The 17,005-nt window shown below is 45.0% G+C and overlaps 1 protein-coding gene across 2 annotated transcripts in view; it reads left to right on the forward strand.

Annotated features, from left to right (window-relative positions):
• FLT3 (fms related tyrosine kinase 3) overlaps window positions 1–14,940 on the forward strand; it is a 34,495-nt gene extending 19,555 nt beyond the window's left edge. For both annotated transcript variants that reach the window (XM_003640612.6, XM_040703933.1), the window contains 15 exons: window positions 2,223–2,329; window positions 5,198–5,309; window positions 6,687–6,865; window positions 8,135–8,247; window positions 8,350–8,482; window positions 8,572–8,676; window positions 9,528–9,638; window positions 10,217–10,370; window positions 10,710–10,840; window positions 11,208–11,332; window positions 11,704–11,826; window positions 12,131–12,242; window positions 12,364–12,463; window positions 13,039–13,144; window positions 13,557–14,940. In XM_003640612.6, coding sequence (XP_003640660.3) covers window positions 2,223–2,329; window positions 5,198–5,309; window positions 6,687–6,865; window positions 8,135–8,247; window positions 8,350–8,482; window positions 8,572–8,676; window positions 9,528–9,638; window positions 10,217–10,370; window positions 10,710–10,840; window positions 11,208–11,332; window positions 11,704–11,826; window positions 12,131–12,242; window positions 12,364–12,463; window positions 13,039–13,144; window positions 13,557–13,664 — 1,819 coding nt within the window. In that variant the 3' untranslated portion in view covers window positions 13,665–14,940. The remainder of the gene's footprint in view (window positions 1–2,222; window positions 2,330–5,197; window positions 5,310–6,686; window positions 6,866–8,134; window positions 8,248–8,349; window positions 8,483–8,571; window positions 8,677–9,527; window positions 9,639–10,216; window positions 10,371–10,709; window positions 10,841–11,207; window positions 11,333–11,703; window positions 11,827–12,130; window positions 12,243–12,363; window positions 12,464–13,038; window positions 13,145–13,556) is intronic.
• Window positions 14,941–17,005: the final 2,065 nt, after the last annotated feature.

Genomic DNA, 17,005 nt, shown 5'->3' on the forward strand with positions numbered 1-17,005 from the left:
GCCATGAGAATTTGCTCATCCTTGCCCGATAATACCAAATTTACTTGCTTAGTGGCTCTCATGGACTTGTTAAGAGTAGGAGTCATTTTTCCTTAGACTCTTGGCAGCTAGTGTAATTCAATCCAGATAAGAAGGTGCTATGGCATGAGCCAACAATAACAACTTTGAGAGATTTGACATAGCTTAGGTAACCCATTAATCAGAAGAGAGCAGCTGCTGGTGGCCTCCATGCATACATCACCTCAGACAACCTCTGTGGCCCAGTGGGGCTGGGGGAATGCTTCCACCTGCGGCCCCACACCATTGGAGATTGCCCAGGAAGAGATGAGGGTTTTGTTCAGCTTGGTGTCTCTAGAAGCAGCAAGGGGAACAAGGTGAGGGAATTCTGCCTACAAGCTGTAGCACTGTAGGTCTGGACATAATTTTAAAGTGGAAAATTTCTCAAAACAGCATGAAAAATATCAACATGTACCTTAACATAGTCTAACTTTGCTCATTTCAGTTGACTTCTGTGTAATCCCATCTTTTAACACTTCTACTTTATTCCTTTCATATCCTTTTTCATTTCCTGTTTTTCCCTTTTCTGATTTCTGTCATTTCCTTATCAAGCTGTTCTTCCTGATTACAGACCATATTAAATTTTATTAATTAACTCTGACCCCTTCTTTAGCTTTTGATTTCAAGTCTCAGTGATTCATCTCTCTGTTGGTGCCCTTATGTTTTCACTGATTGCTTCAAAATTCCCATTTTCTATCTGCTTTTGTTGTCTCTGTGTTCTATCATACTGATGATTTTCACTTCCCTCCTAAGAGCAAATGAGTTTTCATATACATAATGACTTCTGTTAGATTCATATTATTTATCTCACATCCCCATAGATCCTCAGATATCTAGGACATTCTTTTCTAATGATTTTCTCATTATTTCATTAGGATTTAATCCTTCAGACCTAGGATTTCAAAAGCAGCAAATGGTTTGTGGTTTGCCCTGCCTTTGAGGCAGCTTAAAAGGGATCTGACCTCAGAAAAATCCCTTGAGTTTCAGGGACATCTTTGAGGCCATTTCAGATGAAGACAGTCAAAAGCCACTAACTCAATATGGATATGTTGCATTCATCAGAAGGCAAAATTCCCAGTGGTTTCTGTGTGAGTTTTCTTGCATTAGAATTGTGTGGTGATACTTGGTGTCTTAGTTCTTGCTTGATATCATGCTTAATTAGCAAGATCTTGCTTTCTCTTACTTCTTCTATTGCCGGTATGGTCTTTTAATGCCTACTTCCAACTCCCTAGAAAAATAGAATCATAGAATATCCTGAGTTGGAAGAAACCCACAAGGATTACTGAGACCAACCCCTGTCTCCACACAGCACCACCCCAAATCCAAACCTTATGTCTGAGGGCACTGTCCAAATGTTGATGAACTGTAAAAGCTGCCATTTAAATCTGACAATCATTCTGACAAAAATAACCTGACCAAAAGGACTGAAATAAGATGCCAACACTGTAAGGTGATATATTCCTTTCTCCCTTCCTCACTCAATAGGTCAGTCGTGCCTCAATCTTTATTTCACTGTAGTCCTCTGATAATGTTTTCTGCTCAGGGACTTCTTAGAGCTCTCCCTCACTGTTTCCACTGTCACAAGCATCTTCCTGTAGGTTTGGGTCTTGGTTTCTTACCATCCATTGGGCCACAAGCCATAGTGGTTAGCAGAAGGCTGCCTGATGCAGAAATATCTTGATTATTTCTCTCATTGAAACTGAGCTTCAGATGATGAACTCATTTCTGAGTTTCCATTAGACCTTCTGATCTGGGGAGGTTTGTCTTGCATGATCCTAAATATCTTCTGGTATTTCGTAATAGTTCTTATCGTATCAGCTAGAAACTCACATAGAAATCCTTCAGAGAGTAGAGAACTTGAATCTTTGCTGATCTTAGCATCTGCATACCTTGTCTTCCAAAGGATTGGTCACAAAATCACAACCCTACAGTCCAGATGCACTCAAGGAGATATGGCAAAGGTTGCAAGGTAAAGTTAGTACTGCAGGGAGAAAGAAATCCTCCAAGACATTTATATTCTTTCTGGATTAATGTTATTAATTTAGTCTGGATTCATCATTAGAAGGCATTGAATTGTTTCAAACATGTATATGATATTGGCTGCATCTAGAATCTTTTTTCAAGACAGTCTTTTATCCTTTTCCCTACTTTTCTTTGCTCCACAGCATTTCATCAAAGTTCTGCAATCATCAGCACCGTTCTGGGATATATATGTTTTATGCTGAAAATGGTGATACGGCCATGACAAAAAAATTCACTTTGTACGTGAGAAGTAAGTGAGAAAAGAATCCCTGTGATGATGTGGCCAAATCTGGGAGGGAGAACCTTGATCTCTCAAATAGAGTTTATCACTGATGTAAACGGAGCTTACGTGTTGTTTTTCACTTTTGCTGTGTCATGCCATAGAAAAGATACAATTAAATGCTCACAATCTCCATCCATTTTGAGCTTAGGTGACTTAAATTTCAGAGTGAGCTCTGACTAGATATTGAATTCTATGATCTAATGACCTGCCTCGTGAATGAGGGAAAGACTGCTGACGCTGTCTCCCACAGTATTCTTCTGGAGAGCTGGCAGCCCACAGCTTGGACAGGTACACTCTTTGCTGGGTAAACAACCGGCAGGAGGGCCAGGCCCAAAGAGTGGTGGTGAATGGAGTTAAATCCAACTGGTGACCAGTCATGAGTGGTGTTCCCCACGGGTGGATACTGGGGCCTGTCCGGTTCAATCTCTTTATTGATGGCCTAGATGAGGGCATTGAGTGCACCCCCAATAAATTTTCAGGTGACACCAAGTTGGCAGGATGTGTTGATCTGCCTGGGAGTAGAGGGATCTGGACAGCCAGGCAGCTGGGCTGAGGCCATTGGTATAAAGTCTAACAAGACCAAATGCTGGATCCTGCACTTTGGCCACAACAACCCCAAGCAATGCTACAGTCTTGGGGCAGAGTGACTGGAAGACTGTGTGAAGGAAATGTGCCTGGGGGGTATTGGTCGATGCTCTGCTGAACATGAGCCAACAAAGTGCCCAGATGGCCAAGAAGGCTAAAGGCATCCTGGCTTGTATCAGAATTAGTTTTGCCAGCATGAGCAGGGAAGTGATTATCCCTCTATACTCAGCTCTGGTGAAGCTGCACCCTGAGTACTGCGTTCAGTACTGGGCTCCTCACTAAAAGAAAGACGTCAAAGCGTGTCCAGAGAAGGGCAGCAAAATTGAGGGATCTGGAGCACAAGCCTTATGAGGAGCAGCTGAGGGAGCTGGGATTGTTCAGTCTGGAGAAGAGGAGGCTTAGGAGCAACCTTATCACTCTCTACAACTACCTGAAGGGAGGCTGTGGTGAGGTGAGCACTGACCTCTTCTCCCATGTAACTAGTAATAGGGATAGAGGGAATGGCCTCAAATTGTGCCAGAGGAGATTCAGGTTGGACATTAGGAAACTTCTTCTTGAAGAGTGCAGTCAGACGCTGGAATGGACTGCCCAGGGAGGTGGTGGACTCACCGCCCCTGGAGGTGTCCAAGAAATATTTAGATGTTGTACTGAGAGACATGGTTTTGTGGGAAATATCGGTGACGGAATGATCTTTGAGGTCTCTTCCAACCTTAGTGATTCTATGATTCTATGAATTAAACTGTATTTTGCTTTTCAAAGAAATCAATATACTTGAGTATCTGAGCATGTGGTTGAATATCTGATTTCAGGATCCACAAAGCTGGAGTATGTCTCTTATTTAGATGCTTTGATTTAGATACTTCGACCTCATGTTTTCCATAACAACTGTCTGAGAGAGTTTTTGACCTCCTTATTTCATGGCAGAGTGCAAGATAACCTGAGTCCTAATTTAATGGGTAGAAGTGAACCACTGGAAATGTCCCTACAATCAATATAGCAAGAGGTGACTACCAGCAGGAGAGGTCAGGGTTCAGTTGTTATGCAGGGCTGGTGAAAGAACATCCAGCACGTGGATAGCTTTGTCCTAGCTTTAGTCCAAGAGGACATACTGTGTGGGGTTAAATATCTCCATGTCAGGGATGGACAAATTCTCCATTACATACCCTCTTAGCCATGAGCACCATGCTGGGGTCATCCAGGCTCAAAGAGAAAACATCCTTTCTCTGGCAAACACAAGCAACATGACCCGTAAGCACTCAGCATCCTTTTGCATACTCAGTGCCTGGATTTCAGTAGTGCAGCATAGTGTGAAGAGAATCATGGTTTTACTTTGTGTTCTTCCATTTTTAGCAATAAAGCTGTGGAAATGAAATGGCAAATACAAAGGAAGAGTCCGCTTATCAAATCAGAGGAGGAAGTTATTTTCTTTTTTTCTCCTCCCCTTAGTTTACCATCAACAGAGGGGACAAAATAAGAGAAATTAGTCATATACTAAAAAAAAAAAAATAACATTTCTAAAGAAAACCACAAAGCCTAGAAGCCCTTTGAAGTACAGTGGCTGTATTTTAACCCTACCGAGACAGAACATACGTGACTACTGGAGAGATATATAGTGACAGGAAGCACACCCATTAGGTGGTAGCTTTTTCTGGTCCGTTTATGTCTTTTCTTTTTGTTTACTGAAGACATTTGTGAGTTAGAGCAGTCAGTCTGGGGTCCACTTGTCATGTAGAGTATTCACAAAGGCTGCACCACCTCAGACATGCCTGCCTGCGGCTGAAATAAATACACCATCTTGGTTGGTGTGCTTGGTTGTCTCCACTCTGAACCATGGCTGTAGCTTCAACCACTGCTCCATGCTGGAAAGCTGCAGAGCAGCCACCTCCATGCACATTTTGTGTGAGCCAGACAACCAGAAGTGGGCTGTCAGGACAACGCTGGGGCTGAATGCTTGCTCTCAGTCAGAAAAGCAGAATTAAGATTTCCGGTTTTGGCCCTGCTGCTGTTTTGGTCTGGCTGTGCACATATAGAGAAGTGGCTACTGCCCTTGCCCACAGCACCAAGGCGAGGGGGCTGGAGGAAGGGGGAGAGCTGAGGGCTGCAGCGAGCTCCCATGGCAGCATCCAGGTGGGTTATTTTGCAGCCACATAAGCAGATCGAGGCCTCAGCAGATGTAGTGTTATCACATAAACATAAATGTTTTGGTTACCAGAGCATTGACAGAAGTTGTCTCGTGTCATATGGTTGCAGGAAAACCTGAAGTAACAATGCAGTTATTGTTCAAGCAGATCTCCTGCATCGCTGACAGCTATCCAGCCTCATCCTGGGTTTGGAGGCACTGTCCTGACCTGAACTCAACCAAGTAAATAGTCTTCTCTCCTTTTGATTTGTTGTGAAGAGTGTATCTGAGTGATCCTTAATTAAATGAAGAAAATGAGATACTGCAGCCCACTCCAGGGGAGTCACCATCACCAAAGCTAGGGAGAATTTTCAGTATTTTTGTTGGCACTGAATAAAATCTGTAAGGATGTCTATCCAGAGCTCTTCATGCTGAAATACATCCCCCCACCTCCTCAGACTCATATCTACAATCAAAGCTGAGGGGCATTCAGGGAATGTGCTAGTTAGTATGGGTTTGATTAATTGGTTAAGCTTTGGTTAATACAGCTGTTGCAATGACCTGTAGCCACTAAAGTCAGTGAGAGTGTTTCCAGTAAAGTCAGTGAGAGTGTTTCCATTTCCTCTATTTATTCAGGGCAATGAGTCAGACCCTAAAATTTCATGAGAAGCTGAGACAGCATTGAGCTGTTTTATGAATTCTGTAGCTTTTAATTTGGATGTGCCAAAAACTAATAATCCCACAGTTGTAGAGGAGCACCAGGTCAAATCATCTTTTGAAAGATTATGTATAAAACTCCAAGCATTTCAACTAGATATGAAAGAATTACATAGACAGCTTTCTCATCCATCTCTCTGCAAAGGCTTCTGAACATCAGTCTGTTTGTATAGAAACTGAAGAAGAAAGAAAACATCCAGCTAGAGAGTTTCAAATTCTCCTTAAAACAGCTTTCTGGAAAAAGAAAACGCTGTGGTTTTTCTCTCCTTGAGAAGTTCCACAAGTAGAAAATAAATAATCCTATATGCAGAGCTTTATTTATTAACTCACCTATGAATTTTTTAATGTGGACAGGAAGTTAAGCAGTACGTTGGTGAATGATAGCAAAGCAAAAAGTGGAAACTGTCCTTTCACTCGGGCATAAGGTTCTGTGTTTCTACATATCACATCTTAAATAAGCCATTCGTGTAGGACGGCAGTCCTTCATTTTAGGCCTTGACTGAGAGAAACTTGTGGCTGAAATTGCATCTCTCTAATGGAAGAAGTCAGAACTTTTGCTCTGGGTTCATGGTGTATTGGCTGTTTTAGTAGCAGCTCGAGTGGCGAGGTAAAGGTACAAGCAGTAGGAATGGAAGGAGAGTGTGAACCCAGTGTGGGAGTAGAGAGCCCATTTAGTCCCCTGCCTCCCCTGCCTCATCTATCGCTGGCAACTACTCTGAAACCCCTCTCTAGCAGTGACCAAAATAAATAAATAAATAAATAAATAAATAAATAAAAACAGTTCATCTGTCCTTATCTTCCTCCCTTCCAATGCAGATGTAAGACTTGTTTTGAAACATCCCACCTTCTCTGGGAAAAGTGAGTGCAAGCCAAAAATCATAACTGAACTCCTTTGTTTTCCAGCTGTACTGAAGAAATCAAGGAAGGGATCCAGAACTTCTTGCCAGAAAGGAGATCTCTGGGGTCGTGGATTTCAAGCAGTATTTTAGATGTAAAGGAGACAGCAACAACATTCTCTGTTGAATGCTGTGCAAGCAATCTGGTCGGCTCCAACTGCAGAAAGAGCTTCATTAACATGTCAGGTACCAGAACTCAGTGTTTCAGCACAGATTTTTGCAACTTAATTAAAGCTGTCATGGCAGAACCTGCAATACTTTTTATCTGGCTAAATGGCTGGCCTGTAACAGCACTAAGGGGAAAGCACAAGCACTGTGTGTATGCAGTGTGGGGAGTGGTGGGTGAAAGGGAGACATATGTCTCTTCTCTAATCCCAAAGCATAGACCCCCTTCATTAAAATGAGCAGAAATCCGACAAGAATCAGAAGTGCACGATGGAATCATGACAGTGCTGGAATCTGCTTTTTTTTATTTCCTCTTAGTAATCTCCACCTGGAAACTGGAGGCATCAGCTTTGGGAAGAGCTGAAGCCACACTGCTAGCTGGTGGCAGGTGCTGGCTCTTGCTCCTGTCCTGGAGGAGGCACATGAGGAACAGATCCCTGGTTTGGGATCTGCTGTGCCATCTCTCTTCTTGTAGGGCCCATGCAAGATTGCTTCCTTGTTGACCAAGAAAATCAACACGATTATTTGCCCATCCACTTGACAATTGTTCCTCCATACGTATCCTGTAGGGCAAAATATTTCAGTTCCAGTTCTGATGCTCTGGCACCTGGGAAATGTTTTGAAGCACCCAGGTGTTATCAGCACAAAGCTTTCCTTTGTCATGGACAAGCAAACTACTTTCTGCTTTTGATCACCGCTGATATAAGCTGTGACCCCTGATAGAATCTGAGCATTTATGTTGAAATGGCAGTAGAAAGTAAGCCTAATCCTTATGCTCTTAGAAACCACCACAGTATGAAGGCAGACCTCACGTAGCACTTCCTCACCCAACAGTGCCTTTTTGTATTACCTTGGCTAGGTAAGAGAGTTCCCTTCTGAGCAGCAGAACAATTTGCAAAGCAGGTTCTGTGCAGTCCATACACTGATGCTGGTGCTTTGGTATCTGACCACATTGGTTGGAGGAAGGTGCAAGGAGAGAGGAGGGAAGACGAGAAGAGGAACTTCTGCTTATACTCACGAAGTCCAGTCCATGGAAGATACCAGCACCCCGAGACGCACTGATTCATCTAGTATGTTTCTTTAAATGAAAGCAGATACCAGAACTACCCACAGCTGAGTGTTCCCTGCCCAGCTCCTTGCTCTGCTTGTGGCTCCATCACACTCTCAGCACAGAGGAAGCTCAGACGTGAAACGGCTGCAAACAGTAAAAGCAGCTAAGCTGCTGCCAGCTCTCCTTGTGCCCTAATCACAATCTCTGGTGCAGTGGGTAGTAACATTTCTCTTTTAAAGTTGCAGGAACTGTTTCTTCTCTGCCAGACAATGCTGCACTCTGTGTCTTTGCTGGATTTATCTTCCTGTTGATCGTTTTTTTGTGTGCACTCATTTGTCATAAATACAAAAAGGTAAAAACAAGCATCAGTACCTCCTGCCTCTTCTTCTTTTGGTCCTACCAGGCTGTTTCTTCTTCTCTAAGACTTTTTTTCTGCATTTTTTTCCTTCCCAAGCAATTTAGATACGAAAGCCAGCTGCAAATGATGCAGGTGATTGGACCACTGGATAACGAGTACATCTACGTCGACTTCCGTGAATATGAGTATGATCTCAAATGGGAATTTCCCAGGGAAAATCTGGAATTTGGTGAGCAGTCCTCAAGGCAAACCATACTGCTGGAGCGGCAGCCCATGCTGCACCACCTACTCCTAACGTTGGCCTATTGTGTCTTGTAGGACAGGTTCTCGGCTCTGGGGCTTTTGGGAAAGTGGTGAATGCTACAGCTTATGGAATTAGCAAGGCGGGAGACTCAGTGCAGGTGGCAGTCAAAATGCTAAAAGGTACAATAAACTCTGGGAGATTTTTGCAAGCAGTGACACATTCTACTGACTCCAAAGCAGAAGCAGTGGGGAATCCCTTTAAATACACACTTTCAGCAGTTAGGCCTCACAAATGCTTGGTTCCTAAACCTTTTTATAATGCTTTTAAAAGCATGTTTCAGTTTCATAAGGTGTTGCTGAAGAGCTTTCTTCCTGCAGCACGTAGCAGTTAGTTCTATGCGGCAGAGAAGATCTGTATTGTCTGGGGAAGAACGGAGCAGTTGCGTATTCTTTGCTTCCTGTATCTGAGCAAGCTTGTCTGCAGAGCCTCCAGCAAATCTTCCTGTAACCCATTCTGGAGGGCAGAAAACCAATTATTTCCATCCTTCCTTACAGGACAAGCATCTTTAACTTCAGGTTCTCCTTGCTGCTTTGCTCTGGCTATCCCCCCCTCCCCTAAAACAGTGTCCAGAAGTGAACATCCCTTGCAGCCAGCAGAACTCACCTGTGGGCCTGCATGGCCAGCGCAGCCTCCCAGCCCGTTGTCCTTTGCTCACATCTTTTCACCTGCTTTGCTTCCTCCGTCCACTGCTTGATTGATGTCTTAATGGGAATCCGCCTTGATTATTCCAGCTCATGTCTCTAATTTGCTGAGCTCACAAGGGCTGAGTACTTGCTGAAAAGCAAACCTAAAGGTATTGCTGAAATACACTATGGCCTGCTTAGCTCATCTATGCCACACTCTTTTAGGGTGTCCCCAGATTAATTACAATTCATTTAAAATGAAGATCTGAATGTGACAAAGCATCACAACCATTTGCATTTATAACTCTTGGCTGGAGGTTTACAGATCTCTGTAATTACTCTCCCAGAAAAGTCTGACACTTCAGAAAAAGATGCTCTGATGTCTGAACTGAAAATGATGACTCACATTGGAAGCCATGAGAATATCGTGAACCTGCTAGGAGCTTGCACTGTGTCAGGTAACTTGCTCTTGTGGAAAGGTACCAATTAAAACCATTAGGTTAATGAATTAATGAATTCTTAGTCATTCTTTCTGAGCCAGTGTAAGACTTCAGGGGTGAAGTGAAGCCACTCCAAGCATCCCTGGGCTTTTCATTCTTCTCCTGCAGTCTTGTAATGGCCTTCCTCTGGGGATTGAAAGTATTTTTCTTTCCTTTGCAGATAAATGAAAGGCCATAAGTTGTGATACTCATTCTTATTAACGAGTCCATTAGCAGGGGTCACCTTTTGTTGTTGAGAACTCTTGCACCTTTATAGCTTGTGCCCCCAGCCCCAGTGCTGTTGGCATGGGGAAAGGTCTTCATGCCTTCGTCAGGATTTGCAGTCCACCTTGAGAGACGGACCACAGGGGAAATTCAGTTGCATACACTTCCCAAAGGGATTTCCACCAGTGTATCTACAGTTCATTTACCTGAGTAGGGGAGATGATTGGGATACTTAATACAAATCAGTCCTGGAAGAAGATGGGGCATCCTTAAGGCTTTAATGGGGACACTGCTGTAGATAGCAGAAGATGTTTACATTTCAAATATTTCAGGACCAATCTACTTGATTTTTGAATACTGTTGCTATGGTGACCTTCTGAACTACTTAAGGAGCAAGAGAGAAAAATTTCACTGGACGCTGACTGATATTTTTAAACAGCACAACTTCAGTTTCTATCACAATATCTGTTCGGAGCAAAATTCCAGGTAAGACATTCAGCAATAGTTTAATACTTTGTAAAGCTCTTTGTAGCTGCATTCTTAGCTGTACTGTGAACGGGTGTAATTACTGAATTCTTGAGGGTCTGCACACTCTAAGAAGCAAGGCCTTGGAAAGAACTGAGATTTGATTCTTCTTAAAATATTCCTATCATTTACCAAAGGACCAGAAATCTCTTGTTTCTGTTTTAAGTTTTGAGAAAACCATGTCTATGCTCATGTTCTCATTAGTCATAACGGATCGTGCTATTTCCCTGTAAAACAGTTTACTTTTAGTAGATTATGTTTTCCATTGTGTAACCTTGGTAAATCTATCACCCTTACCAGGAAGGGAGCCCACCTGGAATATGGTGTGAACACGGATCTGTACGGAGAGGATGAACTTAAAGCCACACAAACAAGCCAAAACATAAATATGACCTCTGGGCCAAATGGGATTGCACTCTGTTCTGAGGAAGGTAAAAGATTAATTGCTCTTATCTCTGTCAATTCTGTTATTATTGTATTTATTGTGTTACTGATCTAGCGTGGCTAGACTCAGCAACACAGGAGGTCCCATTCTGTTGTCTCTCTTCCCTCCTGTCAGAAATGTATTTTGCTGCAGAAGGATTTAACATTTAATACCTCAGACTTATGTTTCTGGTCATACTATACGTGGTATTTGAGTATGAAATTATTTTGTGTCTGAGCAAAGAATGCAAAAGATGAATGCTCTTATTAATGTTGTTCTTGGTAGGAGAGGTGAAGATCCCTATAATAGCCAATAGAATTAATCAGGGAGTAAGGGAGGCTATGGAAAATATGTATTCTGGTTATTTTTTACAGATGAAATTAAGTGTGCAAGCAGACAGATGGATGAAGAAGAGGATTTTTGTGTGCTCACTTTTGAAGACCTTCTATGCTTCGCTTATCAAGTTGCCAAAGGAATGGAGTTTCTTGAGTCCAAATTGGTATGGTGAAGGGTAGCGAATTGTTTAGGTAGAAAAGATAGCAAAAATGTCAGCCTGTTAAAATACAGACAGAGGAAGAGAGCCACACAGTGGCAGACTCGAATTAAACCTCCTTCCCCAGCTCTGTAGCAGACTGGCTTGCACTTGTAGGCACAGCCCTAAGAAGCAGTGGCTACATCATATGCTTCTGCCTACCCTGGCACTGTTCTCAGGTAGGAGCGACCAGGGACTGCTCAGTTTGCTCACCCTGCGGAGAGTTTCAGAGGAAAGAGGCAGCAATTCACAGAGCCCTGAGTGAAGCAACAAACCTGGTAATTTTTCCCCTCTGATACCAAACACTGCAGAATGTTAACCCATCCTGTCCCTCTTAGTGCATTCACAGAGACCTCGCTGCCCGCAATATACTGGTGACCCATGGGAAAGTCATGAAAATCTGTGACTTTGGCCTTGCCAGAGATGTCGTGAATGACTCCAACTACATCGTCCGGGGCAATGTGAGTTCATGAGTGCTCTGTGTCCTTCATGATGTTTTGAGAATTATAAGGAACCAAGAAAGGGAAGCCTTACATTTTCGAATTCTCTTTAGCATTGTAGATAACTGTACAAACAGTGCAGAAGTCTCACTTTATCTGCCCTTGAGAAATGCAGATTCTTAGTTTATAATTAGCTACATTGAGGTAGTGATTCAGAGAGAGGTCAAGCTTTTACCTTGTCTCTAGCTGAGCAGTGAGAACTACAGCAATGCACATAGTGAGCATGTATCATGGCATAACCTGCCTTCCTTTCCCACCTGCACAGGTTCGCTTACCCGTTAAATGGATGGCTCCTGAAAGCTTATTTGAGGGGATGTACACCATGAAGAGTGACGTTTGGTCTTACGGAATACTGCTGTGGGAAATATTCTCTTTGGGTGCGTTCTGTAACGTGGCAAAAGAGCACTGCTTGCCTTTGGCAGTTCATCAGACTCAAGCTGGATCTGCTCTTGTGGACTCCATAGTCCTGAGTGCAGTTTCCCTACCGTATTTCCCCAGGTGTAAATCCCTACCCTGGCATTCAAGTTGATGCGAACTTCTACAAATTGATTAAAAGTGGATTTAAAATGGACCGACCTTATTATGCTACAAAACACGTGTAAGTGGGTTTTTTGGTTGTTTTTCCTTTGGATTATGCACAGATTCTTTGGATTATGTGGGGATTTATGTTTGTTAGGTCACTATCTGTATGGCCTCATATTTATTTTACACCGTATCCTGTTCAGAAAAGTTGAAGAAGGTGACATCTTTCCCTAACTCTGAAAAATGCACCTTGATGTAAGTTTTGTCCTGAAGCAGAAAACAATAGAAAGACAATTCTTGTCAGACTCGAGCTGGATCTGCTCTTGTGGACTCTGTAGTCCTGAATGCATTTTGCCTACCCTTTTCTGTGTGGAAGCTGGAAGATAAGGTTAACACACCAGTACATTCCAGCTAGGGTGCAATCCTGGCCTCACTCCTGTGATGAAGACTCAGTAAAGCCATGTACTTCATTTCACCCTTTCTCTTCATCCTTTCTTTGTGCTTTCCTCTGATGCAGTGTGTTAAATCTACCCTCTCTCTGGAAAGTCATCCTGGTTCCCCGTGATTCCCATCCAACGTCTGCATTTCCATGAAGGCCCTTACCAGACTCCAACAGCTCACATATTTTCTGTCACCTCCTTGCTCCCACAGCTATTATGTGATGCAGTCCTGCTGGGCACTGGACTCCAGAAGAAGACCCTCATTTTCCCAGCTGGTTTCCTCTCTTGCCTGTCAGCTGGTGGAGGCAGAGGGAGCAGTAAGTAAATACAGAAAGAAGAAAAACTTTATTTTGGGGGGACCCATAGATTACAGTGATCTAGTTTCCCTTTTTGTTGTGGAACAGGCTGTCCAGGGAAGCAGTGGAGTCCTAGAGGTGTTCAAGAAACATGTAGATGTGGCACTGCAGGACATAGTTAGTGGGCATGGTGGTGATGGTTGGACTAGATGATCTTAGAGGTCTTTTCCAACAGTGATGATTCCATGACTCAGTGGGACGTGATAGACCTGAGCATGGCTCTCCCGTGGTGCACAGGGATATCTCTTCTAGGAGGAGGTCTGCACCCTACCAGTGCCTGCTTCAGCACAAGAAAAGCAGTTCTCCAAGCAGTTCTTCAAGAAAAATACATTATAACAGACGGTATCCCTTGTTTCCTCTTTCCAATCTCCAGGTTTACCAGAACATGAAGAAAAATGCTTCTCCACCCAAATCCAACAACAAAACTAACCCACGTGTAAGTAAGGCTGAGGAATCTCTTCTGTCCCCACCTCTGCTCTAACGTGAAGACTCTCATGTTGAGAAATGAACTGGGTTCTGGACTTGATCTCAGTATTTTCCTAAACTCCATGTAGCATAAATGCTTCACATCACCACTAAGAAGATGTTATCACCTGCTGCTCTATTCACATTTCTGATGGGACAGTCCATGTTCATGGTGCTTTGAGGGGAAGACACAGCCATTCATTTCTTCGATTTCAATGAGCACATCTGTAGCAAGACAGGTGCAGCTGCCTTTTAACCATCCCTCTGTGACCAGATATCTCTTCACTGGTTTTGTGTAAACAGCATCTAATCCATGCATTGGAACTGAGGCTGCTCTCAACATAATTCAAGCAAACACAAAAAAAATCTGGGATTTTAGTCAATATTCGCAAGCTCAGGCATCTAAATGGGAAATGGTGTGGGGTCCAGAACTCCTTGATCCCTGGATGTCAGTGAGTGCTGGAAAAAAGGCCACTTGAAATTGCCAACATTAGAAGCCTGAGTTTTAAAATACCAGCCTTAGTTTACAGGGAACTATAAACCTCAGTGTGTTTGACTGTTCTGTCCTGATTGTCTCAATTGCTGTGATTCCCCAGTAGCTGCCCAATTCAGGTGAGTTCGTGCCATTGAGGTGGGCTCCAGCCACCCAGCTCTGTACTTGCTGGTGAGAGTCAGGCACTCGCAGCAAGTGATTCCTCATACCTAAATAAGCACCTACCCCAGGCAGAGGAGGGCAGGATGTGGCCCTCCTACTCCCTTGTCTAGAAAATCTGGATGACTGCCTCCAAGTGGAAGCCTCGTATAAACTGAACTACAGCTAATCCTGCTCTTCAATCTTGGTGTGCTTTAATATCAAGTAATTTGTCCACTGCAGCAAGTTAGGAGTGTGATACCACACCCAGCTCCCAGTGGTCAGCCAGACTGCATAAACTTGGCTGCCCTAAGATGAGAGCACATCTCTTTAACTTGCTTTCAGATTCCCAGGGCAATAAGCAGAGGCTCCATGTTTTGTTAATACAGTTAAAAATACACATTATCGTCATGGTGGGGTTTGGGGATTTGCAAACCTGCCTTTCACGATGTCTAATTGGATGCATTTATCTGTACCCTGGTGAATCGAGGGCAGAATATGCTGGTTAATAGTTTTGTTCTCTTTAATATCTTACGAAGTGTCAACTGCAAATAGGGTTTCTGGTGCTATAAATTAATGAGTGTTTGGATGGAACATGCCATCGTGTAAACTGAGCTGCTCTTTACTAACACTGCCTGAAAATAATTCATGTTTTAACACAGCAATTATGAATTGTGTATTTATAGAATCACAGAGTCCTTAAGAGTTGGAAAGGACCTTTAAAGGCCATCTAGCCCAACTGCCCTGCAATGAGCAGGGACACCACAGCTTGATCAGGTCACCCTGGTCCTGATCCAGCCTTGCCTTGAGACGCCCCTTCGTGGACATCCACCTCCTCTCTAGGCAATCTGAAAGAAATGAAGAGGCTGACTACGGGAAACGGCCCGGAGTTTCTTCCCTTCGTCCCCGGCGACGGGCGCGCAGCGGGGCGGGTGGCGGCAGTAGGGGGAGCTCGGGGACCGCCCTGCGCTGCTCGGGGATCGCTCCGACGGCACGGCGGGGTGCGGGGAGCTGCGGGCGCAGCGAGGTGGTGCGGGGCAGAGCGGGCAGCCCCTCCAGCGCTCACCGAAATACAGAATCATAGAACCTTCTGAGCCGCAAGTGACCTTTAAGGGCCATCCAGTCCAACTCCTTGCAATGAGCAGGGACACCTACAGCTCCATCAGGAGCTCAGAGCCCCATCCAGCCTGACCTTGAGTGGCTCCAGGGATGGGGCATCCACCACCTCTCTGGGCAACCCGTGCCAGTGCCTCACCGCCTTTATTATAAAAAATTCTTACCTTATATTCTACTTAGAGAGTTTTCCTCCCAGTCTAAATCTCTCCTCTTTTACTTTGAAACCATTTCCCCTACAAAGTCCATTCCCTTCTTTCTTACAGCCCCCCTTTAGATACTGAAAGGCCATTCTCAGATCTCCCCGGAGACTTCTCATCTCCAGGCTGAGCAGCCCCAGCTCTCTCAGCCTGTCCTCATAGGGAGCTGTTCCATCCCTTGAATCATTTTTTGGCCCTCCTCTGGATGCGCTCCAACAGCTCCATGTGTCTCCCGTGCTGAGGACCCCACATCTGGATGCAGTACTCCAGGTGAGGCCTCACCAGAGCAGAGGCTCAGGATCACTCCCTCGCCCTGCTGACCATGCTGCTTTGGATGCAGCCCAGGATATGGTTGACCTTCTGGGCTGCGAGGGCACAGTGCTGCTCATGTCCATCTGCCGTCCACCACTGCCCCAAGGTCTTTTTCAACAGGGCTGTGCTCTATCCTTTTGTCCCCCATCTTGTACTGATAGTGAGGGTTGCTGTGAGCCAGGAGCGAGAACTTGCACTTGAATTTGCTGAACCTCATAAGGGTCTCTCGGGCCCACTGCTCAGCCTGCCTAGAAGGCCTTTCTCCTGGTTCTGAATGCGCTTCTCTAACAGAAGCCAAAGCACTGTGTTTGAGAGAGGGATGGGAGATCTGGAGGGGAGCCAAACCCTGCGTGCCACCAGGACCAACTGTCACTGCCCGAAGTGCCCCATTGCCCCCAGGGCTCAGCCAGGTGGGAGTGATCGGAGGAGGGCGGTGTGGCCCAGGGTAGGGCCCTGCTCCTGGGACCTCTGTGAGCTGTAACGTGGGGCAAGGCCCCACTCTTCTTGGGAAGGATCTGGGAGTGAATGGGCGGTGTGGGGAGCAGTCAGACTCAGCTCCTCCTCGGAGCCAGAGCCCTGGGCTTTGTTTGCTTTGGAGGGAATGGGTTTGTCCCTGGCAGAAGCGCTGTCTCCTCCCTTCTTTACAGCCCCAGTTCTTAGAGCGGGCAGTTGGGAGGGGGCATGGGAACCTCTGGCCCTGGGCAGGGCTTTTGGGGCAGTGGTTGGGGGAACCCTCCTGAGCTGTGCAGTGCATGCAGGAGCCCCATTCACCCCCTCGGAACAGCTATTGCCACCTGTACAAAACATCACCCCCAGAGCCCCAGGACCCTGCAAGGAGGTGTGCAGTCAACGCCTCCGAAACCTTCGACCTTGCAAACAACGAAGTGTCCCCACAATGCCTGTGCTGAGTGCACAGCCCTGCAGCACCGGGCTGCTGTGGGGTGAGGAGATGGGGCCCCCGGGGGGGTGGAGAGATGGGCAGAACATGAGAGACACAGCCATGGGCCGCCTTGCAAAGGGCACATCTCAGAGCGAGATGTAGGGAATGAGATGGTTATGAGGATGAAGGGGCCATTGGCCTTTGTATTGCCGAGGACCAGG

The sequence above is a fragment of the Gallus gallus genome, chromosome 1 (genome assembly GCF_016699485.2).
Source record: "Gallus gallus isolate bGalGal1 chromosome 1, bGalGal1.mat.broiler.GRCg7b, whole genome shotgun sequence".
In the NCBI taxonomy this organism is placed as follows: domain Eukaryota; kingdom Metazoa; phylum Chordata; class Aves; order Galliformes; family Phasianidae; genus Gallus; species Gallus gallus.